Below are 23865 nucleotides of genomic sequence, written 5' to 3'. Positions count from 1 at the left end.
TAACCATTAATCATCAAGCTATTAATTTAAAGAAATTTCATTAAATTTAATATTTTCTTTATGATAGAAAATTAAATTATTATTTACTAAAATTCATAAATTAAATTATTATAATTTAAAAAAAAAATACAGTGTCAAACACTAAAGTTTATAAATTCAATTGCAACCGCTAATATTATATTTCTATTTTTAAGTTTTCAAATATTTAATTTGAGCCGTAAAATAACTTTAATAATTACCTATAATTATATTATTTATTTTTTAATTTTTTTTTTTTCACTTTGAAAACGAAATATTTCTTATCAGAATATGAAACTCTCCCTAATAGACACGTTTTAAAACCGTGAGGTTGACGGCCATATATATAATAGGTCAAAGCGGACAATATTTATTAGTAGTGGACTTGACTGTGTCGTCCAGATAAATTAGACCTTATCATCGTAGCTACACCACTCAGTGAAGGGCAGGGATGAAATGGGAAAATATGATAAACATCAAGAGAAAAGTCTTAAGAAACTCATATCTAATATAAAAGGGTTTATAAAAGGAAAAAATGAAAACTCACTGCTCCCACGGTAATGAGACTCCATACAAACAAACTCGACTAGTAAATATTGTTTGCTTTGGCCCGTTACGTATCGTCGTCAGCCTTATAGTTTCAGAACGTGTCTACTGGAGAGAGGTTTCCATACCCTTATAAGGCTTCGTTTCCCTTTCCAATCAATATGAGATCTCACACTCCGAAGACATTCGATAAAATTGGAATGATTCAGTGAAGATTAGCGTAGGCCCTGCGGAAAGATAACACGCACAAATCGAAAAATGGTATCAGAGCTATGTATCGAGCAATGTGCCAGCGAGGAAGTTGGGCCCATTGAGGGATGGATGGTGAGATCTCACATTGATTTGAGAGGGGAAGAAAACCTTTTCCTAAAATCGTGAAGCTAACGACAATACGTAATCGGCCAAAACGGGGAAAATGTGATGAAGATGAAGGACCAATCATATACCTATTGCACCATTTATGAACAAATCCATATCTAATCTTAAAGTGTTAACAAATCATAAACCTTCCAGTAAGTTGGAAAGAGCATAAGATGCAGTTATGTTTGTAGTTGTGTTCTTGGGAACAGAGAGAACTCACACCTCACCTCACCTCACCTCCCACACTAATGAGAGACATAATTCTCTTTATTCTTTATTCTTTCTTCTGCTGCCATACATATCAAACCACACAACAAAAGAAGCCACTTTTGAGCCTCACTGGATAGCAAATCTGCACCGTTTGATCAACTTCGAGATGGCATTCCCAGAGGGGGTTCGAAAGGAACCCCATTGACAAGTGTCCTAACACGTGTGCCTGTAACAAAGCATGCAACACAGATGGTCCACACGTGTCCGTAATGTCCAAACCTTTGTTCTCCTATATATGTCTCATTACTACATGTTCTGGTCGATGTGGGAATGTATTAAAAGCTTTTGCCTTATCTGCTTTCGGTTTGTGATAATATCATCATCATCTTTGCAGCTGTTGTTTACTTCTGGTTTTTGGAGACAGGAAGATGGCTCAAACCATGGGAAGGAACATGGCAGCTCCATTGCTGTTTCTCAACTTGATCATGTATTTTATTCTCCTTGGGTTTGCTAGTTGGTGTATTAATAGATACATCAATGGCACAACCTACCATCCTAGTAAGTTTTGCTTTTCAATGTTTGGAGTCTTGCATCAAGTTATGTAGTTCTTGGTGTCTTTTCAACCATTTTCTTTTGATTTTTTGATCATTTTCCGTCCTTGAGAATGTACTTGACAGTCTAACGTCATCGCTGGCAAACTCATCGTTGGTAGATGTTTGTCCTTTTTGGACTCGTTTTCGAGTTTAACTTCAAAGTTTTTAAAACGAAAAATGACTCTTTTAGAAAGAGATTTTCACATGCTTTCCCTCAAGGTCCTTAGGTCTTTAAAACGAGGCTATGAAGAGTTTGTCACACGCTTTTCCTGTCTTTAAAATGCTTCTAGGAAGAGATTTTCACACGCGTTTCCTCTAGGTCTTTAAAATGCATCTAGGAAGAGATTTTTACACGCTTTTCCTCGAGGTCTTCAAAACATCTTCCAACACTTTCCCTCAAGGTTTTTAGAACGCATCCGATTAGGGAGAGATTTTTCTTCAAGGTCTTTAAAACATATCCTCTAAGGAGGAAGATATTTTCCCAGACGACGTCTGTTAGGGAGAGATTTTAGGACGCGTCAAGGTCTTTAAAACATGTCTTCAAAAGAGGAAGATATTTTCACGGGAACATGTCTTCTAAGGAGGAAGATGCTTGAGAGAGATTTTGGAATGCTTCGTTACTCCATTACTTCAGGGAGAGATTTTAGAATGCTTCATTACTTCATTACGTGAGATCGATGTTTGTTCTTGTGGGAGAAAATGCAAAATCTCTCTCCTGAACACAAATTGTCAACTTTTACAAGCATAATTATGCTAATCATGAGCTATGTTTAGATTGTTCGGCCTCATTTTTTTTAACCCAAAAAAGATATTGACGTTTGTTTTTGGACTGCACAAGGTATGGGAGGCAACGGAGCAACGCCGTTTTTCTTGACATTTGCAATGCTAACAGCAGTTATGGGAGTGGCATCAAAACTGGCTGGACTCTACCATATCAGAGCTTGGAGGAGTGACAGCCTCGCCGGCGCAGGATCAACTTCATTGCTCACTTGGGCCGTAACTGTTCTAGCTTTTGGGTAACTTTCTATAACTTCCACAACCATTTCTCTTCTATTTAGAGACGTAATTCTAAGATTCCTTTTCATTTCCCTTTCCGCAGCTTGGCCTGCAAGCAAATCAGCATAGGAGGCCACAGAGGGTGGAGGCTGAGAGTTGTGGAAGCTTTCATAATAATATTGACAATCACCCAGCTTCTGTATCTGCTCCTGCTCCACGCTGGGATCTTCAGCCGCCGCTACGGCCCTGGTTATTGGGATACCGACTATGGCATGGGCGGAGGAAGTGCAGTTCCTGGAGAGCCTCCCAAGGGAACTGCCGGGACCAGGGTGGTTTAGAACAGATGGTTGGTTATTATGTATGATATCAGTTGGTTTTTTTTTTCTCTTGCTTTGTTTTCGTGTAAGGACATAGTTTCTGGTTCTGTCATCTCTTTCAAAACCTCAATGTAGGATGTTTAATAAGAGATTGGGATGTTTCACAATGAAACAAAGGATATGTACAGAGCAACACTAAACCAATATATGTAACCAGTAATGAACTGCCATTTTCGTAACAAGAAGATAAGCCTATAGAACACTAATTAATAAAATGCAAAACGCCATTGAAGGCGGTTGCAACACTTTCTCAAGTCTAGAAGGATTGAGAAATAGAATTACCTGCGATATCATCTTAGGGTGAATCAAGGTTGTAAAATCATAATCATGAAGCACATTTATCGGTCCCATACATAGACCAATCGAACTTTAAAACTAAGAACACTGGCTAGTCTAAATTTTGGTTGTAAGAGAACTACATATTAGACAAAAATTTGTGTACTAAGTACTACTCAAACGAGCATTGCTTGGTAATTTGTGAACTAAATACGAACACTGCCAAAGACAATACATTCTCGAACTAATAATCTTTAACCTGATGCTGATCAAGGGAAGTTTCAAACTAGGGTGGTAACTGATTTGATTGATGAATTGGGTCCGCAGATTTTGATGTTAAAATGACGTTCCCAAACATATATATGAGGCGAAGGTTATCAAGGATGTGAATAAATCAACAAATTTCATTTCCAACCTCAAAGCTAGAGAGCAAAACTGGGAGAGAAATTGTAAAGGTTGCACTTACTTCTCCACTTTTTATCCGGTGCTTTCGTTGATAAAACCTTCCTTGCGACCTTCGAACCCAGGGCGCATAAGTTTCTTCTCCCTCTTGGCAATACGTTTCATCTTCTTATCATGGATTTTCTGAGCTATGTTTCCTGATCTCTTTTGTTGTCTTTCTGATTTCATCTTTTGGGTGGTTTCAATCCTTCCTTTCCATTTCTCAATACTCTTCAGTTGCTGTTTCTTTTCTTTCCGTAAGCTCTTCATCAGACGCTGAGGATCATCATGAACTTTAACCCCAGCAGCTCTACTTGTTGCTGCTTTCCAAGAATGCTTCTTCAATATTATCTCGCCCGTTTCAGGGTCCTTCTTTGCTTCATCCAACTTTTTTGCCTTTTCAAGCTCCTTCAGCTTGGAGAGTTTTCTCTTCTTATTCTTGCCGTCCTCTTCTTCAGTTCCTAGTTTAACATGACCAAACGCAAGTTCTTTGGTGGCCTCCTCTACATTCCTCTCCATTTCGACCCTCGACTGGGTAGTGTCTAATTTCTTGTCCTCAGACTCACTTTCTCTCTTGCGCTTCTTCTGGAAAAGTTCCCTTCTCTCGTTTCTTTCATTTCTCTTCTTTTCCCTGTTTGAACATCCTGTATTTCTATTCCCCCGGAACTCCTCAATTTTTCGACGAAGCCGTTGTCTAAGTTCTTCATATGTCACTGACCGGTCGTCACCACCCAACCCAGATGCCATTGGCTTAACACCCTCTTCATCATCATCACTCTCATTTTTCAACTTTTCATTTTCTAAGCTTTCTTTAAGCAAATCAAGGGTTGATTTAGAAGACTTTTCCGGATCCATACGATCTCTTCGTACTTTCTTAAGGTTTTCCTTTGATTCCTTCTTAGCCGTTGCCTTTTCCGTCTTGCTAAGGCCCTGAAACCAAGGTTTTTCTTTTTCATCAGTAGGTAAGTAGAACCTCGCTGGGATAAGTTCCACTAACTTGTCAAAGAACAAAGCATGCCCATGGATAATGGACTTCAGATCAATGCCGGAATTAGAAACTGCGGCAATCTTCTGCTTTTTCTTCTTCACCTGAAACCATTAAATAAAAACGGGGGGGAAATGAATAAGTAAAATGAGGGGGGAATATCTGAAAGCAATTATTCTCCATTTTAATTTCCCTTGGGTCATTTGCATAAAAACAAGTGAGCAATAGGGCATCGGTAGAGAGTAAAATTAATTTTTGATTTTTACCTGTCTTTTTCTTATCGAAGACGCATTCGCAATCACAAAACATTTTAAACATTCCTCCAAATTCATAGATATCCAAGCTTGTGTGGTTAACAAGCACTCATTGAACTTTCTACTCTCAAAAGGAAGGATTTTCCTGCCTAGTTTCAAATAAGGGTGTAAGCGCTTAGGTTTAGTTGGGTTTAATCCTGGACTGCTAGTCTAAAAAGGGAAAACAGAAGAAGAGACGGAGGGAGCGAGAGGGCTAAGATTAGGGAAATGAACAAACGGGTGCAAAACACTCAGTATACTTGCCTGCCAACCTACTACGTCTATCTTTTTTCCTTTTAAGAAAGTGTGCACCTAAGGCCCACCAGAAGATTCAAATACCGCTGGTCTAGCCGACCAGACCACCCCCTTTGGGGCCTCCAATGTATAATATCTATTAACGTTACGACTTTAAATCATGAATATAAACCAGCAAAACTCAACCAGTCCTACTGTCCCGAGTTGAAATCAAAGTGGAACATATACCAAGTGAGATGTGATGAGATACATACCCTTCTCCGATACTTTTTCGATGTGAAACTCTGAGAAAGAGAGCCGATCGTTGGTCTAAAGGAGAAAGAAGGAGGGAAGCTGGCACTTGGTATTTTTAAGGAAAAGACGCTAACTTATTTTGGGTCAATTGGATTCGTTTGTCGGCTAGTTTAACTCACTGAGATGAAGTTCGAAGAATGGTCTCAGTAGATGAGAGCAGAACAATGTTTATGGACCACGTAATCCATCATTTCCAACAATAGCAACACCGAAACTAAAAAGAGCACCCCGAGTCCAAGCGAGGGTAAGAACAAATCCGAAGTACACAAAAAAAACTAATACTTTCAACGAGTAGCCTATTATTAACAACCACGGCACTGTAAATAAAAGTAAGACCCAGAGTAGAACCAAAATCTATTTAATGTGTATACCAAATAGCTAGATTTCTTAAAATCAGTAGAAGTATCTTTCCAAGGATTATGAACTGCAGTCCAAAAAAAAATATCAGAATTCGAATAAACCAAACATCGGCACACCACTGAGTAAACTACTCGTATCCACAGAATCAAACAAAGCACCAATGTATTCCAAACACCGTCACGCCACTGCGCAAACTACTCATATCCTTAGAATCAAACAAAGCGCCAATAAATTCCACAAAAAACGGAAGACCGAAGTAAGCCTCAAGAAAAAGAGGAAGCAGAAAACGAAGCGCGAAAGAGTGCAGAAGGTCGATTTCCGCCATTAAAGAGAAAAGGAGGACAGAATTATACCTTCACTTGGGAAGAGGAAGCTACAAAGTCTGGCGCAGTCATCTTCAACCTCGCCTTCTACTTGCTCCCAAACGAACACGCAAAAAAATTAGGGCAGGAAAATAGTAAACTAATGCTCTGTTACTATTTATACTTTTCTTTTTCGAAGGAAGGTGTTGGGCGTCTTTTCACTTCATCTTGATATGAAATTGGGCTTGGGCCACTTGTAAGACGGCCCATCTTATAATTTGCTGGAAACAGCCTTAATTAAAAACTGGGCTTGTAGCCTGTTAGATAATTAATTAATAATTTTAGCAAATAAATACATTTCTTTCATTTAATATATACTTAATTACATTATTATTTATTTATTGTAATTAACGAAATAATTAACTAATAGTACTGTGATGTCCGTTAGAGAGGAGAACAAACCACCATTTATGAGGGTGTGGAAACCTCTTTTAGTATACGCGTTTTAAAGCCTTAAGGAGAAGCCTGAAATGGAAAGCCCAAATAGGACAATATCTGCTAGCGGTGGATATGAGCCGTTACAAATGGTATTAGAACCAGACACCGGACGATGTGTCAGCCTTCTCGCTGTTCCCCAAAAGGGGGTAGACACGAGGCGGTTTGCTAGTAAGGAAGCTAGGCCTAAAGGGGGGTGGATTTGGGGGCAGTCCCACATCGATTAGAGGAAGGAAAGAGTGCCAGCGAGAACGCTGGCCCCGAAGGGGTGGATTGTGATGTCTCATATTCGTTGGAGGAGAACAAACCACTGATTGTGATGTCTCATATTCGTTGGAGGAGAACAAACCACTATTTATAAGGGTGTGGAATCCTTCCCCTAAAGTATGGAGGAGGAGAAATCAAACCAACCACCAATCCAATGAAAACAATATCTATTGTGGATTATTTTTTAATAGAGATAAAATTGTAAATTTTAAAAGATTAAAGACCAATCTAATAATTATAAAAAAAAAAAAAAATTACTAAATAGAAACGTAAATGTTAAATTACAAATTTATAGTTTAATATAACTTTAAATTAAAAAAAAAATAGAAAATTAACTATTTATTAAGGTATTATTTAAAAATAGTAAAATAAGTTTTTTTTTTTTTTTTTAATCTTATGCATTAAATGAGATATTAAACGTTTGACATTAAAGTTTAAAATAAATGGTTGAAAATTATTAATTTTTACAGAATTATTTTTACTTTATTTTTCTTATTTATTAAAATTAATTTGTGAATGAGAAAAAATAAAATATTATTTAATAAAGATAGGTTTAAAAATGAAAATTTCCGTAAATAATATACAAACGGGTATTTGATAGTTGCATGTGCTCATCATACGTTTCTGTTTCTCTTTCACTTGGGGCCTCGTATGCCGGTGCCGGGTCTCGTGTTCTTACGACTAGCCGCTGCATCAACAACCCACCAGGTTCGTTTTCCTCGCCCTGGGATCCAATTTATGTTGTGGATCTTTGATTCTGATATGTCACTTCCTCTTGTAAATCTTAAATTTGTTTAATTCTGTTGGATTTTTTGTTGGAAATCTGGAATTTCGGATTGAACGTTATTATTGATCTGCTCGATGGTCGATCGAGAGAACATACATCGATTTCATTTTCGGCTTTTGGGTTTTTAAGAAGGCGAAATGGGTGATGAATATGAGAATTGAATCTTGTTTGTGTTAGATTTCTGTGGAAATTCGGGGATTTGGGATTCTTGATCTTATTGTTGATTTGGTGTATTCTTGCAGAGTTGACTTGGGTTGTTGAATCCACAGAGCGAGTTTGTATCGAGGGATTCCATTGAATTGTAGGAAATCCTGAAATCTGGTTGATCAATGGCAGCTCTTGTGCCTCCAGGGGCACCTCGGCCCAATGAAAGCAACAGCAATCAATCTCCAGCACCACCGCCTAATTACTACCCCAATTCTCAGACAAATCCAGGTTCTTTAGCTGATAATTTTCACAATATGAATCTCAATCGACCTCCTTCAATGCCCAATTCATTTCCCAGGCCTCCATTTGGTCAATCGCCACCTTTTCCTTCGTCGGCACCCCCACCAACTGGGATTTCTGGTGCGCCACCTCAATTTTCACGGCCAGGTCCACCCCCGGCTTCAATTACCCGACCTAATATGCCTTCATCAGGGCCTCCACCATCTGCATTACCTCCCAACATGGCTCCAATGAGACCCAGTGGGCCGCCTGTTGGACAACCATCTCCATTAGTATCTAGGCCACCTCCGCCAGGCGTTGGGGGTCCTGGCCAACCCTCTCATAGGCCACCACCTTCAAACACTGTTATTTCCTCAGGTTTGTCCAGTAGTTCAGCTGCGCCTCCCCTTGGTGCACCTCCACTTGGTGCACGTCCAAGTGCAACATTTCCCCCTTCTGGTAGTAGCCCAAGCATGCCTCCACCAAGTGCTCAGAGTGGTACATTGAGTAATGGCCCTCCAGCATTCGCTCAGAACAACTTCCCTGGTGGACCACGTTTTCCTCCAGCAGCCAATGCACCACAAGGTCCTCCACCATCCGTTGGTCCTCCACCAATGGGAGCATCTGTTCAGACTCCATATATGCATTCTGTTCCAGGTGGCCCTGGATTCTTGGCTCAATCAGGTCCTCCCGGGCAACCAGCACCACCATTTCAGTTGGCATCTCAAGGAGTAGCGCCACCTTCAGGTTCCCCATTTGGGCCACCAACATGGCCAATGCAAGCTGGTCAGGTAGCCGTTCACTTTTAACTTGTTGAGTTTATGCATTATGTAGTAGTTAGGTGAAGTTGCAAACCTATGCTCAGGCTTGCATACACTTGTAAAAAAATGTGTCTTGTATACATATTCTTTTTTGGGGATTGAATTAGAGAAAGAATTTACAAGTTTTTGGACATGCGCTTTATAGGCATATGGTACCTACTCTACTACATAACTCCCAATTTTAGACGTGAGGAGAGAGTTTCCAGATTTATCTTGAACTGCAGAAAGTCAATAATTTGTTGATTGATTTGTTTAAAGTCAGAAGACGCATGAAAAAAAAAAAAAGAAAAAAAAAAGCAGAAGTTGCCCATTGTGTCATGTACAGCTTCTCTCGATTTTGTTTTTCAGACACATGTTTCAAGTACTTCCTTTTCATCTCGCCCATACTTTTGTTTTTTCATTTGTTTTCATGAAAGCTAGGTTCCTTGTTTGGAAAAAAAAATATGATCATTTTCTTTTTTTGAACACAAGGCGACAGCTCCTCCACCTATTACTGGTCAATTGCAGCCACCTAGAATGTTTGGGATGGTGCCACCTCCACCTAACCAATCTATGACTACCATCTCACCTGCTATTGGTCAAACCGGATCTCCTGCAGCCACACAATCAAAAATTGATCCTAATCAAATACCAAGGCCCGTTCCAAATTCATCAGTTGTCCTGTTTGACACTCGTCAAGGCAACCAGGCGACTCTTCCCCCGGTACTTTCTCGATCTACATGGTGTTAATTATGTTCTACTTTTTTATTTCCCCCTTCTTTGATATCCTGTCCTAGGGATATTACTGATAGTCTTGTTGCATGAACATGAATTTCAAATTTATTTACTTCAGCTGGTGTTTATTTCTTTCAAGCTTTAATGTTATCGTTTCCTTCTTTAAACTTTGTGAAGCCTGCATCAAGTGAGTTTATTGCAAGAGACACTGGGAATTGCAGTCCACGTTTTATGAGGTGCACCATTGGCCAGGTGAAGGACTAGTTTTCATTTCATCATTTTCCCTGTTTATCTTTTGCTTCATATCTTCGTTGATGGCTGCCTTGCGAAGTCTCTGTATCTTGATATCTTATGGTCTCTGACTTTTCACAATTTTCAGATCCCATGCACAGCTGATCTTTTGAATACATCAGCCATGCAGTTGGCTTTGCTAGTCCAACCATTTGCTCTTCTACATCCTTCTGAGGAGCCCATCCAAGTGTGTAATGCATCCCTTTTTTGCTATTCTTTATAAACTAAAGATGCAATGATAATCGTTAGACTGTATCTTTGAACATTTTCCTTCTCATTATATCAATGAGAGGTTGTTTCTTGTTTTTTTAATTTATTTTTTATTTTTTATTTTTATTTTTTTTAAATAACAGTTAGGTTGTAGATTTAGCTTTTTTTCCTCTGTTAGTATTGTTGTTTTTTTAATGGAGTGTAAACTTAGTTCACATCTCATTATTTTCTCATCAAAGAGTTAGTTTATCATAGTCAGGTGACTTTTTTATTTTTTTATTTTTTTATTTTTACTTTGGCTGTAATGATGCCTAGACTCTAATTAAACATACAAACAACTATCAAAACCGATGAAGAATCTAATCCAGTAGAACGACAATCTTTAACAGAAATTACACGATTACCCTTATCTTACTCTATCATCAGCCTTCAAATGGATTTATTTGTTATGCAATGGTTATAAATACACTCTTGTTTCTTTAATTTTTTACATATTAGGAGAATATTGTTGCAAACTTTTGGTTTTTTATCTTGTCAAGTGGTTGAATTTTATTAGACAGTGATGCCATTTGTTTATTCAATGGATTTTATATTATAGGTTGTGGATTTTGGGGAAAGTGGGCCTGTCCGATGTTCTCGCTGCAAAGGCTATATAAATCCTTTTATGAAGTTCATTGATCAGGGAAGGCGATTCATCTGTAACTTATGTGGTCAGTGAAGATGTTTGTTACCTTTTTAGTGGGATATTTTCATGTTGTTTCTCTTAAAGCTTGGAAATTTGTTGTTTGATTGACATAGGACTATCATTCATCATTTCTGCAACTAGGTTTACTTACTGTCTTTGCATATTTTCTGAATTCGTGAGGTCACTCTTGGTAATTTTTAGTTAAGGGCGTTACTTTGAAGCTCATTACCTATCTGGCTTCATTTCTTTCAGTCACCTCCTTATTGTTATAAAATACACAATACTGCCTTTTGTCGAATGTCAAAGGATTTCTTGCATGTGTGGAATTCTATTCTTCCTTTCCTTTGTAGGTGGTGACCTAAAACCCTGTGCCATTCCTTTTTCAGGTTTTACTGATGAGACTCCTCGTGAATACCACTGTAATCTTGGTCCTGATGGTAGAAGAAGAGATGCTGATGAAAGGCCCGAACTGTGCAGGGGAACAGTAGAATTTGTTGCTTCTAAGGAATATATGGTATGGTAGTTGGTTTATGTTAGTCCATTAGCATGGACGTTAATTTCGTTCTTATCTTAGGTGTTTAGTCATTATTGATTTTTAATGGATGGAGACCAGTTACCTTCCTTTTTTTGCCAATAAGAAACAAACTGATAATAAACAAAATATGAGAGAAACAGCCTCAAGTGAATGGGATGAGGAGGCCCTTGGCAACAAAAACTAAGCCATTAAGGCTCACTAAATGATATCAGGACTTATTGGAGGGCTTTCTTCTAACCTCTCTTGGCTTTTGGCGTTGGTTTTCTCTCGCATATTTCATTGATCTATGAAATATCATGTTTCTAATGTAAGAAAAAAACAAACTAATTGAGCTAGAGTTAAGCTGGATTAGGTCTTTTTTTTTTTTTTTTTTTTTTCTCTCCCTCTCTTTAGTTTGTTAAGTCCAAGCTATTTTGACTATATGCACGTGCGCACACAGACACATATTGACATACTGCTTCTGATGCATTTTGACTCCAGGTGCGTGATCCAATGCCAGCTGTTTATTTTTTCCTCATCGATGTGTCCATGAATGCTATACAAACTGGTGCCACTGCTGCAGCATGCAGTGCAATTAGTCAAGTTATTTCGGATCTTCCAGTAAGTTCTACATTTGACTGGATGCATTATATATGCATGTATGTGTTTATAATTCATAGCTGTCGATAATACTCTGTGATATTTATACTTTTTTACGAGGGTTTATGATTTTTCCTTGTGGTATTTGATGCATGACCATAAAAAATTGGTTTCACATGACCCTTAACCTTTCTTTTGTTTCTATAACTATTTAAACTAGTCTGAAATAATAGCATTGGGTTGGTATGTTGTGGAAGAGAAACTTCTTGCGAATCTGCTTTCTTGTCTTCCATAAACTGAAACTGCAATAATAATAGGTTTGGATATAATTACATTTCTTTTTGACAATTCAATTTTGCCATTAAAATTTTTAATCCTAGGCGTTGGGAACTGTTGTATCAGTTTATTATCGCTAGACTTCATTTTTTTTTTTTGTTCTTTTTTTGCTTTCAACATCTGGTTTATGCAATTAAACCTTGGACGGATGTCATTCTAAAGTTTGCCTCTGTCTCTTTTGTTTCACTATCTTCAGATGGAGTTACCTTGTGTGACCTATGCATAGTTGTTATGTTATTCTGTCAGGGTTTGTTCTGTCTCTTATAAGTGACTACATTCTCTTTTCTGTTATGGATTGCCATTTTTGTTAATTTGACTCTTTGTAACAATCTAAATGCTGCGAAATTTGGTAAAATTCTTTCTACGTAATCGAACAATCTTTTACTGCAAATCTTTCAGTTCTTGAATGCCCTTGATAAATTGGACCCTGTATGAAATCTAAAAACGATGTCACCTTGAGGTTGAGGAACTTAGCCATTTGCAAAAGCTTTTATTTGTTTTGCTTGTCTGTATTTTTCTGAATAATTTGCTATTCCCTATTTAGAGTGTTATTTATCATTTTTCCTGTCCTTTTCCTTTATGTTTTAGTGAGTGGTTGTTGGATTTGGCTTATATTGATGTTTACAAATAGGATCTATATTGACGATCTTGGAAAATATTTTTTTTCCCCTGTTTCGTCCATTTTTAGCCGTATATGAGCTTTATTTTTTCTATCTTAGTGACTGATGACACTGTGATGTTCCAGGAAGGTCCTCGTACATTTGTCGGGATTGCAACATTTGACACAACAATTCACTTTTACAATCTGAAACGAGCACTACAACAGGTCACATTTCAATCATTGTTATCTATCTCCATTTTAGGCATTTCTTTTGTTGTGAGGGTGAAAAGAAAACTAAGGCATCTTGATGGTGAATGTAATAACTGGTATTCGTCAGATAGATGGAAAGGAAATCAGATCATTTCAGAAAATAGATGAACGAATACACAAGTATTGTCAATTTAGTTGTACTTGTTTCTCTTCCGGATTCTTGTAATTATTTTGTTTTTGGAACATTTAACTCATCTTTGTTCTTTCGAACCTAGCCTTGGATAGTTGAAACCTGTTTGAGTGTTAGTGAGGTGAGCCATGAGCATTATTTCATGCATCCCATTTTGAGTTGTTAAGCTTTCATCTGGTCCGTTTTCTTGAACCTGCATTCCTCTGTAAAAGAGAAAATCCTGTAAAGTATCAAATGTTCATTTGGTCTTCAGTTCCGTATAAGCATGAAACTGAAGATGAACTTCCAAAAGAGGAAAACAAAAATCCTATCGGAGAGAGAAGGTACTGAGAGGGCAGGTTTTTTTCTTTAATCTCCACAGCTAAAACTAACTTTTGAAACCCAGTGATCCTGATCTGGTCAAGGTTAATACGACACAAATTCCATTCAAGATAAACTTTCAGCTGCAAATTAGGTAACAAATTCCAGTAACAGTATGAACTATAAGTGCTCATCAATGGGCGTACAACTTTTAATTTAGGTATCATCCAGAATTTGTTAAAGAAGATATTTGTTCCTAATACTTTTGGACAATCCCTGCCCTTGGCCTCAATGGAATTAATTAGGGAGATTCTTTGAATGCATATGGTTTTTGTTAAGAAGGCTAACTGATAGTCTCTGATTTTTTTACTTGTTTATTGATGTTCTGTTATTTCTTTTCAGCCTTTGATGCTCATAGTTCCTGATGTACAAGATGTTTATACTCCTCTGGAGTCTGATGTCATTGTTCAACTTTCAGAGGTTAGATTCTCCAAAATATTTGATTTTGATGAGGTTGATCACTAGATTTAATTTTTTTCTTACCTTTCCTATTTCTTTAATAATGTCACTTCTTTTTTGTGGGCATAGTGCCGCCAACATTTGGAGTTGTTGCTCGAAAGTATTCCTACTATGTTTCAGAGTAATAGAACCACCGAATCAGCCTTTGGTGCTGCAATCAAAGTATGTTTCTGTTGCACTATTATCGTTGACTACTCTTCAATTTGTACTTGTTCATATTCTGAACAAAAATGTCTTAGAATAGTTCTTTTTTGCCAATCAAAACCTCCTTCCAACGCCAAAAAGGAAAAAAAAAAAAAAAAAAAAGAAAAAAGAAAGAAAGAACAAGAAAAAAAGAAAAGACAAGAAAACAAGAGAAAGAGTAGTTGGGCAAGGCTATATGATTCCTTTAAGTTATTATATATTTACGTTAGATATACTTCAAGTGGTAAAAGCACCCCTTCTATACCCTTCAAATGAAAAAAGGGCGGCTGCAAAATTATAGTAGTCTTCAGAGAAGAAAAAAGTCAGCACAAACCACCTATACAAAAGCTTTTTACAGGTAGACCCTCCACTTGTTAGTAATAAAATAAAAGATTTTTTTTTTTTTTAAACTTAACAAAGATAAACTAGAAAGCTTTAGAATGTCCTAGGCTTTAGAATCTCAAAAACATTACCTAAAAAGTACCCCATGTACTTTGCATTGATATGTTTCTGTGTTCTAAGGGTATGCCAAGGTTGATGATGAAACAGTTCCATGAAGAGAACTTTGTGTTTATTTTGTTGCTAATTTAACAGATTAGTCAAAGAGTAGATGTGTGTGCTGATTGCTCAATATTGATCAGCTTTATTAAAAAAAATTGGCTGAGATTCACTCATCATGTAGACTGTACTGTTACTTAACTGGTCAAAAGCTAGATTTTGTTTTTACCCCTTTTTGATTTTTTGCTTTCTAGGTCAGTAAAAAAGAAAATTTCTCACTTGAAAATAAAATTATACTTACATTGTGATAATAGTTTGCTTGTTCTATTTGTTAGGCTGCTTTCATGGCAATGAAAAATACTGGAGGCAAAATTTTGGTATTCCAGTCAGGCAAGTTCATAATGGATATTCTTTTATCAAGGATGTATTGCAGTTTGTCTTTTATTTTGTTTTTATTTTTATTTTTTTGCTATTTTTTTCTTTAGCATGAAAATTATTTCTATTATTTGTGCACCGTTTGGTATGGACAACCTCGAGTAAGTGTCCTGAGCAAGTTAGACAATAGACGAATAGTGTTGGATTTCAATATGCAAATATATTTTTATTTTTGTTATATTAAATTGAAACAAGGTGAAAAGGCTACAATGGTATACACATTATTTGATATAGGTTGGATAAAAGCCACTCATAAACTGTGAAAGAGTTGCTTATAACAGAATAGGGATGAGGATAGTGTAGGGCTGGAGAGTGAGAAGTGGATAGGATGAGTTCGCGATCGAGTTAAGGTAGACGGTGTTTGTGTGGTGGGGGGAAGAAGTAGAATTCTTCTTTTGACCTATTTCGAATAATTGTAAGGCTCAAATAGAGAAAACCTTAATACCTCTGAGTTAAAGTACTCAAGACTAAGTTGTAAATTTTTAGGTACTATCTTCGTTGATGTTTGACTATTTATACAAGTTGTATAATAATCATTGCTACATCAATGGAACCATGACTCAATCGTAGAGGAGCATCCTCCTAAAACAAAGGAAATAACTAAAAATAGAAATGAAAATGACTATTTTCTTATTTAGCACCACCTAGTGGTTATGCTGCAAAGACTATTTTCCTAATCTAATTTAGTTACTTTTTGTGAAATACAGTCTTGCCATCAATTGGAATTGGAGCTCTTTCTGCTAGGGAGGCTGAAGGAAGAACAAATATTTCTTCTGGGGACAAGGTATTCTTCTGAACTTTTGTGCTGTCTATGTTTTCTTTTAAGAAGATTGTGTTGCCACTTTTTGCATTTAAATTTAGGAGCATAATATTATCAGGTTGAAAGAAAGTCACCGATGTACGATTGTACAAATGTTCTATTGGGATCTGGGTGTGAGGATCCTTCACCATGTGGTTGGATAGATAAACTATCCTTGGAAGAAAACTTTCTTTCGTCTTATTCTTGGCCTTCCTTTTTCCAAGTCAGATTTTTAGCAGGAAATTATTGTTTGAAAGTAAATGACTTTACAGCTTAGAAGTTCGAACATTGTTAATAGTTTCCTTTAGCCTGTAAATAATATTCTACGCCCAGCAAGCCGCATATAAAGATGCCCAGCAACATATTAAAATTTTATGGTTTTCTAATTATGAATTGAACCTTTCTGGGTGGCAATGGATCCCATTTTTGTTTTATCATTGTTATGTTGTACAACATATTTTCCAATCGCATAAAGGCTGCAATCAATGATTAATCCTAACCTACGTTATTTTGTTGTGTTAACTTCATAGTTTTTTTTCTTTGTTTCAGGCATTAGCATACTGTTGTTCACTGTAAAAATATGAAGTTCATCATTTTACGACTAATTTAAAATTAGTGCCATCATTTTCTTTACACTTTTTTTTTCAGGAGGCTCATAAATTACTACAACCAGCTGATATGGCTTACAAGACAATGGCAATTGAACTGGCGGAGTATCAGGTGGGTGCGATCTTTCTTGTCATGTTGTCGGTGATATATGATAGGATTTATCTGCTGGCACTGGTCAGAGTTTTCTGATCTATTCTTGTCTTCCACAATTGTTCTAGGTCTGTGTTGACGTGTTCCTCACTACCCAGAGTTACATCGACATTGCTTCTATTTCTGTCATTGCAAGGACTACTGGGGGCCAGGTATGTGTGTGTGTTTTTGGTAATTCTCGAGATATACATTTGGACTACTACTTCAAATATAGTCCTGCATCTCTGCTGATGAGAAATCTCATGTATTCTTGCCATGGTGTGGTCGTCTGTCGTTACTCATCTGGCAGTTAGTTTCTTTCTTACCTTTAGTTAACAAGCCAACAAATGTTAAATAAGAATAGTCTCAGCCTCCTTTATTCTTCTTACTTCATGTCTTTTGTATTCCAATTATACTACCTTTTTGAGTCATCAATTAAAGCAGTTTCATATTTATGGTTGAGTTCGTAACTTCAGTTTTAAACAGGATTAAATAATACATTGGTTATTGATTTAAATATTTTTTTCTTTTCAACAGTTCCTTCAAATTTCCTAAAGCAAAGTGTAATTCTCATCTTAAATATTTCCCCTACTTAATTGGTTATCCACTGTGTTACAGGTATATTATTATTACCCCTTCTCAGTGCTTTCAGATCCAGCAAAGCTCTACAATGATCTTAGATGGAATATCACAAGGCCTCAAGGCTTTGAGGCTGTGATGCGTGTTAGATGCAGCCAGGTGATTATTTTTGTTTACTTTCAACTAGTAAAGATCTGGTGGCTTTCATTTTCTCTCTTTTGTGAAATCAGCTGTAATTTTATCCTTTTGCAGGGAATTCAAGTACAAGAGTACCATGGAAATTTTTGTAAACGCATCCCTACAGATGTTGACTTACCGGGAGTAAGTTATTCTCTACATTGTTACTTATCTAAAATAATAAGCAAATTTTTAGAATAGTGACTGATCCCAACCAATCTTGTCCATGATATTTTCCCATGTAAAGTAAAAAATTTCAAGAGCATGTGTGTGCTACATTTATATATTTCAATGCTACCACTATTTTGCAAATTTCATTTCTTGGTTTGTTAAATGGTTGGATCAACTTTTTTTTATGAAAGAACTTGACTTTCGTTGAGGGAAAAATGGGAAAAAAAAAGTCCACTAAAAGGAATCAGACTACAGTAAAGGGACTCCAATCAAGAGAAATAAGACCAAATGAATAGTTACAAAAGAGCCTAGAGAAACTTGAGTCAGACTACAGGGAGGGACTCCAATCAAGAGAAATAAGACCAAATGTAAAGTTATAAAAGAGCATAGAAACAGAGACTCAAAGAGAAACAATGAATCTAACAAGGGACCAAACATCACAAGAAGATCTCTTGCGCACTCTGAAGAGTTTGTTTTCTCTTAACCTAAAGCCCCTCCAAAATAGTGCACCCCATCCTGTTACAAAAACTGCCCTTTATCACAAAAGAGCGGATGAAGAAAAGCTCCTCAAACGCCTTCTTGCAACTCGAGGGCTAACAAAGCTGAAGCTGAACACCTTAAAAGAATTGTGAGGCCGCTTAAGTAATGATTGAATTCTCGAGTTGATCGCACATAATCTGCTTCCCTTTTTCTTTTAAGGCCTGCAACATTCGGCGTACCCAACCCAGAAACTGAGGTACCCTACCCAAAATATTGCCCAACTAAATTAGAAGACGACCCACCGGAGGAAGACTTTAGCCTTTCTCTTACGAAAATTTGGGCACAAGTCATGGAGAGGCCCAAACGTCATGGGATTCTAAGAGTGCCAAAAATGAACACTTGTTCTCTATTTGAGAGTTTACCTTAAAGGGCTATTTTTGTACGTGGTTGAGAATTATCCATGTCATCTCTTGCTAGAAGCATTGGGCAGCCGGGGACCTTCACCTCAGTGTACAACTTCTTCAAGTTAGCCCTATCTCAGAACCCTATCTCTGCCTGATATCAGTCCATGGGTATGAACCTTATGGGAAAAACCCCTTTCTCTAGATTAAGGAAGCATCCCATCAAAATGAATCCATTGTTGTTTCTATAAGCTTTAAACTAATCTCCTCATCCCCTTCCTCTTCAACCAAAACCTTTTTGCCCCCTCGGTTGGACCCCCACCTAGAGCCAGCAATCACTGAACCAACCCAATTATCCAAAGATGGGGGGAATATCTCGTACTTTGACCCAATATTTCTGAAAGGCTGTTCGTCTATTTTTCACCCATCACCTCTTCATCCCATGGACAAAACCAAATAGCTCAATCAAGGATCATTCCCACGTGTCTAGATGGTTTGGCCAACTTTTGATTTGTATTTATTTATTACCTGTACTTTTCCCTTTCCAGTTTCATCAAACTGGTTCCATTAGCATTGGCTTTTGTATGTTATGATTTTTTTTGCTAAAACTAAATCTTTATAGTCGTTGTATACTAGCATGGCATGATGCTATTATTTCCTTGCTGCCATAAAATTATGTACTGCTTTTTGGTTTGTGATTGTTCTTACCATGATCTTCTTTGTTACAGATTGATTGTGACAAGACTATAATGGTGACTTTAAAACATGATGACAAGTTACAGGATGGCTCAGAATGTGCTTTCCAGGTAGTGTTTCTCTCTCTCTCTCTCCCCCCTCCCTCCCTCCCTCCCTCTTTTTTCCTTCACCCCCCAGCCCCTGCCAAAAGGATACTATAAATTATAGGCAACATACGTAAACATATTATGCATTTAGTTTCAATGGCTTGCTTGGTATGATTTGGTTGTGTTACAAGTGTCCAAGTCCTCAAAACTTTGTAGGTTTTTGAGAAAAATTGGATTGAACCATTATACAAACAAGAAGGGTCCTCTTGGTCTATCTTGTTGTTAAAATTCCTCTACCGCAGAATTTCATACTCGTTTAATGCATGTCATTCTTAGAAATTCATGACTTATCTGTACTTTGTGATTCCACTTCTTCAACGATTAACTGCCCCAGGGGGCTGAATTTCATGATGTTTCAATAGAAAAATTCAAAGAGACATCTAATTTGTCATGCCCAATGAGTGAAGGGACAGAATTAAACCAGACTGCAATTGTAGTTGAGATGGTGGCTGTCTTACACTTGGTTGATATTTTTGCACAAGTACCATTATTTTTTGATAGGAAACATGAACATTTCATTGATGTGTTTGCACTGGTGTTCTGCCATTAAATTGAAACGGCTTGTTAAGATTGATATCCATGATTTGTTTTACATTCATTTCTATTGTAGTGTGCGCTACTCTACACTACAATATTTGGTCAGCGGAGAATTCGTGTCTCCACTATATCTTTACCTTGCACCAGTATGCTGAATAACCTCTTCCGATCAGCTGACTTGGACACTCAGTTCGCATGTTTTCTAAAGCAAGGTATTTTCACTTTGGTCGGGGTTTATTGTATTTGTTTTTTATTTTAATAATTTTCTTTTGCAGTTTGTTGCTGTAATCAGCTTCTTTTGTATTGTTTTTTTTATAAGAGACGAGATTGCTGTTATTATCACTGATCTCATATTTACATTTAGGACCGCTTTGTGGTTTATTTCATTGTGATCAGATGATCGATTAGCTGCGAACAAACTATTAATGTCGCTGGCATCAACCTCATCCTTTGCCCTTTCAATGCTATATGCCTCAATACTTATATATATCTTTTATCTGTTTTATAGCGGCGGCTGAAGTTCCTTCATCCCCACTCCTGCAAATTCGGGAGCGTATTACAAATCTGTGTGTCAATGTTTTACTTTCATACCGCAAGTATTGTGCAACGGTATCATCATCTGGACAGCTTATTCTGCCGGAGGCTCTAAAGCTACTGCCACTTTATACCATTGGTGTGTATTTTATCCATACCAAAACCTGTCTAATTGGTCGACGATTTTCTTGCCCATAATTTTCTTTCCTTCGAAACCCAATTTCTCCCCATTAGGTTTTTAGAGATTTTTTTTTTTTTTTTTTTTCACATGAATTCTGAACTCTTATGCGGATAAATAATTATCAGAGAAACATCTTTATAAAGATTTAGTAGTTTATAATCTTTAGATCACCTATGGAAATTGGAAAACATGGGATTTTACTAGAATTTAATGGAATTGATCTAATGGAGAGAACTCAGTTACATATTAGCAAACATAAAATGAAGAGTCGGCATATTTGTGCTGATAAATTGTGGTACATAGATAGGGTCAGTGATACTATTCTGTTGGCTTCTTTCAGCATTAATAAAAAGTACTGGTTTGAGAACTGAAGGAAGAATTGATGATCGATCTTTTTGGGCCAACCATGTTTCTTCCCTTCCAATTCCTCTGGCTGTTCCCTTGGTATATCCTAGAATGTTGGCTATACATAACCTTGACACACAGGTATGACTTAATTTATTTTGCTTGCTTGCTTGCTTTCTCAGAGGTGGACTGTTCTCAGTTTATGTTACTTCCTCCTATTGGCAGGATGGTGATTCAACTCCGGGTACTCCAATTCCTCTTTCTAGTGAGCATGTGAGTGAAGAGGGAATCTATCTTCTTGAGAATGGTGAAGATTGTTTGATATATGTTGGGAACTTGGTTGATAGAGACATATTGCAGCAGTTATTTGGCATTTCCTCAGTTGATGAAATTCCTGCCCAGGTATTACGCTACACTGTAGAATTGTCATTCTTGTTATTTATGAATAATAAAATTATAAAAAGGGAGGTAAGCCAACCCCATCCAAAGGAAATTACTTAAAACTTCTCCAATTGGTTAAATATTGCATATTATCATTTCTAGTGCACACCGGGTTTTCATTTTTAAATCGCGTAGAATATAAGGTTATTTGATTTTAGACAAAAATATAGATGAAGGAAAACAATATCAAGCCATTGATTCTAAAAAGGAGATGATAGAAGGAAAAGAAAACTAGGGTTTTTTTTTCTATCATGGTTCTGATATATACAATTGCTACAAACTTATAAATATGTAATGAAATGTCTCAATTGGACTCATATGCTGGATGGAATCTAATATGGCATGAAATCTGTCACTAATACCGTCGCATGTTCAGTTTGTGCTGCAGCAGTATGACAATCCTGCATCCAAGAAACTCAATGACTTGATGAATGAGATACGACGTCAAAGATGTTCCTACCTTCGGTAAGACTCGTATTATACATTTATTTTCTTTTTTTTTTTAAGTTGTGGATCCTTTGTGTGTTTGTGTGTGTGTGTGTGGTGGGTGAGAAATAAATTTAACCACCATGAATAAATACAAAAGGAATGCTCTGCCAAACAAGGTAGGAATGGATTTTGACACATAGGAGTCGCCTGCTTGGGTCGGAAATGGAAATATAAGGGAGCTTCCTCCTTTCCTCCCAAAATATGACTCGCCATTACTTTTTTTAGCTTGGTGTGTCCCTGGAGAGTAGGTCAAAACTTCCATGGGCTCCGAAAACTGCCTCCGAGCAAATTAATTATTATATAGATGCTTAAATTTTCCTTTTTCATCTACTTTTTTGAGTGTTCATTAACCTTTTCCTCCTCCTTTTTGCAGCTTGAGGCTGTGCAAGAAAGGAGACCAGTCAGGTCAGTGTTCTATATCAAATTTTATTATTATCTAGTATGAGATTACAACTATACCCAATTTTGTATTCTTTGACTTGATTACTACCCCCCCTCCCAAAAGAATAATAATAATAATAATAATCTCTTTCCATTTCTAAGCCAACATAAAGCGAGCATATTTTCTTTTTGAACCGCCATTTTGTCTCTTTCTCTTGTTTAAGAAATATGTGGCGCTAAGTTTAGTTTTGCTTCATTGTGTGTATAGATGTTTGTGGTGATTGTATATTCCTTTTGTGTTCTCTTATTCAGGGATGCTATTCTTTTCGAATATGATAGAAGATAAAAGTTCCAATGGCCCTTCATACATCGAGTTTCTTGTTCATGTACACCGCCAAATTCAGATCAAAATGTCTTCTTCATGATCTTAGACTTCAGTTAATCTTCCTGTGCTGCTGCAGTTTGTTTGCTTCAGAGGAACTCCTTACTAAGAAACCAGAGTCTCATGGGGAAGTGGGAACGAAATTCTCGGTATGAACGGGATCGATTGTGACAGTCCCATTTACCTTTGAGAAGTTAAATGAGTGAATTTTGACATGGGTAATTGTTGTTGGATTATGTTTGATGGAAGATTTTGGTAGTGAACGCAACCAGCATAGTTTCTTGTTTAAATTTATTGTTATCTTCACAGCACTTTTTCCTTTTCGACCCGAAATACCGTGTTACTGCTCTCGACATACTGTCGGGAGACGGGAGACCGGATAAGATATCTAATATACCATATAGCTATCGACTTCTTTCTAGTAATCTATGTCGATAAGCATATATGGCTTCTCTAAGTTCAGTCCGGATTAACTTTGACTATGAACCAGAAAATGATAATATGCATGTTACATGAACACTTTTGGAAAATTTTTATGAAATTTCCTTTCCAGGAGTTACATTTTCTCATGCTCTTTACATTTTCTCATGCTCTTATAAATTCTTTTGATTAATAAAATTGTAAAAATAATATTATTAATAGTAATAAAGCTAAATTGTTGAGGAAATAGAGATTTCACAGCGCACTACATATCCTTTAAAAAACTACTATCCCTTTCAAAATTTTTAGAAGAATACTCCTTGGAAGCTGTGTGAAAAAAATATGCGACTCTAGAAGGATGAACCTTCATATAAGGCTAGTACAAACAGAAAAAAGCTCAAAGGCTCACCACTCACTTGTGAAAGAAGAGAAAAGACAGATGAAATCTCGGATGTTTAGAAGCAATTAAGCCTTGAGCCTAGTGTTCGAGTTTGAAACTTTTGCACCAATTTTTTTTTTATTGTTTGAATCACGCTTAACTGCTTCCCATATGAAAGTCACCTAAAGAGAGAAGTTTTTA

General features: G+C 36.9%; 3 protein-coding genes and 1 non-coding gene across 4 annotated transcripts; 3 read left to right on the top strand and 1 right to left on the bottom strand.

Annotated features, from left to right (window-relative positions):
• Window positions 1-730: 730 nt before the first annotated feature.
• LOC111807846 (U6 spliceosomal RNA) lies at window positions 731-838 on the top strand. Its single transcript, XR_002816991.1, has one exon. It is a non-coding gene; the product is annotated as a U6 spliceosomal RNA (small nuclear RNA).
• Window positions 839-1446: 608 nt separating this feature from the next.
• On the top strand, window positions 1447-3216 carry LOC111807821 (AWPM-19-like family protein). Its single transcript, XM_023693701.2, has 3 exons — window positions 1447-1692; window positions 2566-2743; window positions 2827-3216. Exons 1-3 carry the CDS (start codon window positions 1563-1565, stop codon window positions 3059-3061), a joined length of 543 nt encoding a protein of 180 aa, XP_023549469.1. The 5' UTR covers window positions 1447-1562; the 3' UTR covers window positions 3062-3216.
• A 439-nt stretch (window positions 3217-3655) lies between these two features.
• Window positions 3656-6495, bottom strand: LOC111807820 (uncharacterized). The gene is made up of 2 exons (XM_023693700.2): window positions 6358-6495; window positions 3656-4906 (listed from the first exon to the last, which is right to left on the bottom strand). The coding sequence occupies exons 1-2, from the start codon at window positions 6397-6399 to the stop codon at window positions 3854-3856; spliced, it is 1095 nt and encodes a 364-aa protein (XP_023549468.1). The 5' UTR covers window positions 6400-6495; the 3' UTR covers window positions 3656-3853.
• A 1156-nt stretch (window positions 6496-7651) lies between these two features.
• LOC111807819 (protein transport protein SEC24 C) lies at window positions 7652-23322 on the top strand. The gene is made up of 25 exons (XM_023693699.2): window positions 7652-7776; window positions 8098-9072; window positions 9574-9804; window positions 9994-10068; window positions 10196-10294; window positions 10916-11027; window positions 11389-11516; window positions 12018-12137; window positions 13198-13278; window positions 14156-14233; window positions 14342-14434; window positions 15289-15343; window positions 16096-16172; window positions 16836-16907; window positions 17015-17098; window positions 17544-17663; window positions 17757-17825; window positions 19462-19539; window positions 20186-20324; window positions 20621-20785; window positions 21168-21313; window positions 21398-21574; window positions 21990-22078; window positions 22476-22507; window positions 22796-23322. Exons 2-25 carry the CDS (start codon window positions 8185-8187, stop codon window positions 22906-22908), a joined length of 3321 nt encoding a protein of 1106 aa, XP_023549467.2. The 5' UTR covers window positions 7652-7776; window positions 8098-8184; the 3' UTR covers window positions 22909-23322.
• The last annotated feature ends 543 nt before the right edge of the window (window positions 23323-23865 follow it).

The sequence above is a fragment of the Cucurbita pepo genome, chromosome 12 (genome assembly GCF_057944985.1).
Source record: "Cucurbita pepo subsp. pepo isolate OVF chromosome 12, ASM5794498v1, whole genome shotgun sequence".
In the NCBI taxonomy this organism is placed as follows: Eukaryota; Viridiplantae; Streptophyta; class Magnoliopsida; order Cucurbitales; family Cucurbitaceae; genus Cucurbita; species Cucurbita pepo.
Note: the sequence above shows the minus strand (reverse complement) of the source record. Positions and strands in the feature narration are given on the sequence as shown.

Bases quoted from the DNA above. Each gene is read 5' to 3' on its own strand.
- LOC111807821 (XM_023693701.2), top strand. From the start codon at position 1,563: ATGGCTCAAACCATGGGAAGGAACATGGCAGCTCCATTGCTGTTTCTC. The intron at 1,693-2,565 runs GTAAGTTTTGCT...GGACTGCACAAG, and splicing joins TGGCACAACCTACCATCCTA to GTATGGGAGGCAACGGAGCA. The intron at 2,744-2,826 runs GTAACTTTCTAT...CCCTTTCCGCAG, and splicing joins GTAACTGTTCTAGCTTTTGG to CTTGGCCTGCAAGCAAATCA.
- LOC111807820 (XM_023693700.2), bottom strand. From the start codon at position 6,399: ATGACTGCGCCAGACTTTGTAGCTTCCTCTTCCCAAGTGAAG. The intron at 4,907-6,357 runs GTATAATTCTGT...TAATGGTTTCAG, and splicing joins CTTCCTCTTCCCAAGTGAAG to GTGAAGAAGAAAAAGCAGAA.
- LOC111807819 (XM_023693699.2), top strand. From the start codon at position 8,185: ATGGCAGCTCTTGTGCCTCCAGGGGCACCTCGGCCCAATGAAAGCAAC. The intron at 10,295-10,915 runs GTGTGTAATGCA...TTTATATTATAG, and splicing joins CTTCTGAGGAGCCCATCCAA to GTTGTGGATTTTGGGGAAAG. The intron at 22,079-22,475 runs GTAAGACTCGTA...TCCTTTTTGCAG, and splicing joins CAAAGATGTTCCTACCTTCG to CTTGAGGCTGTGCAAGAAAG.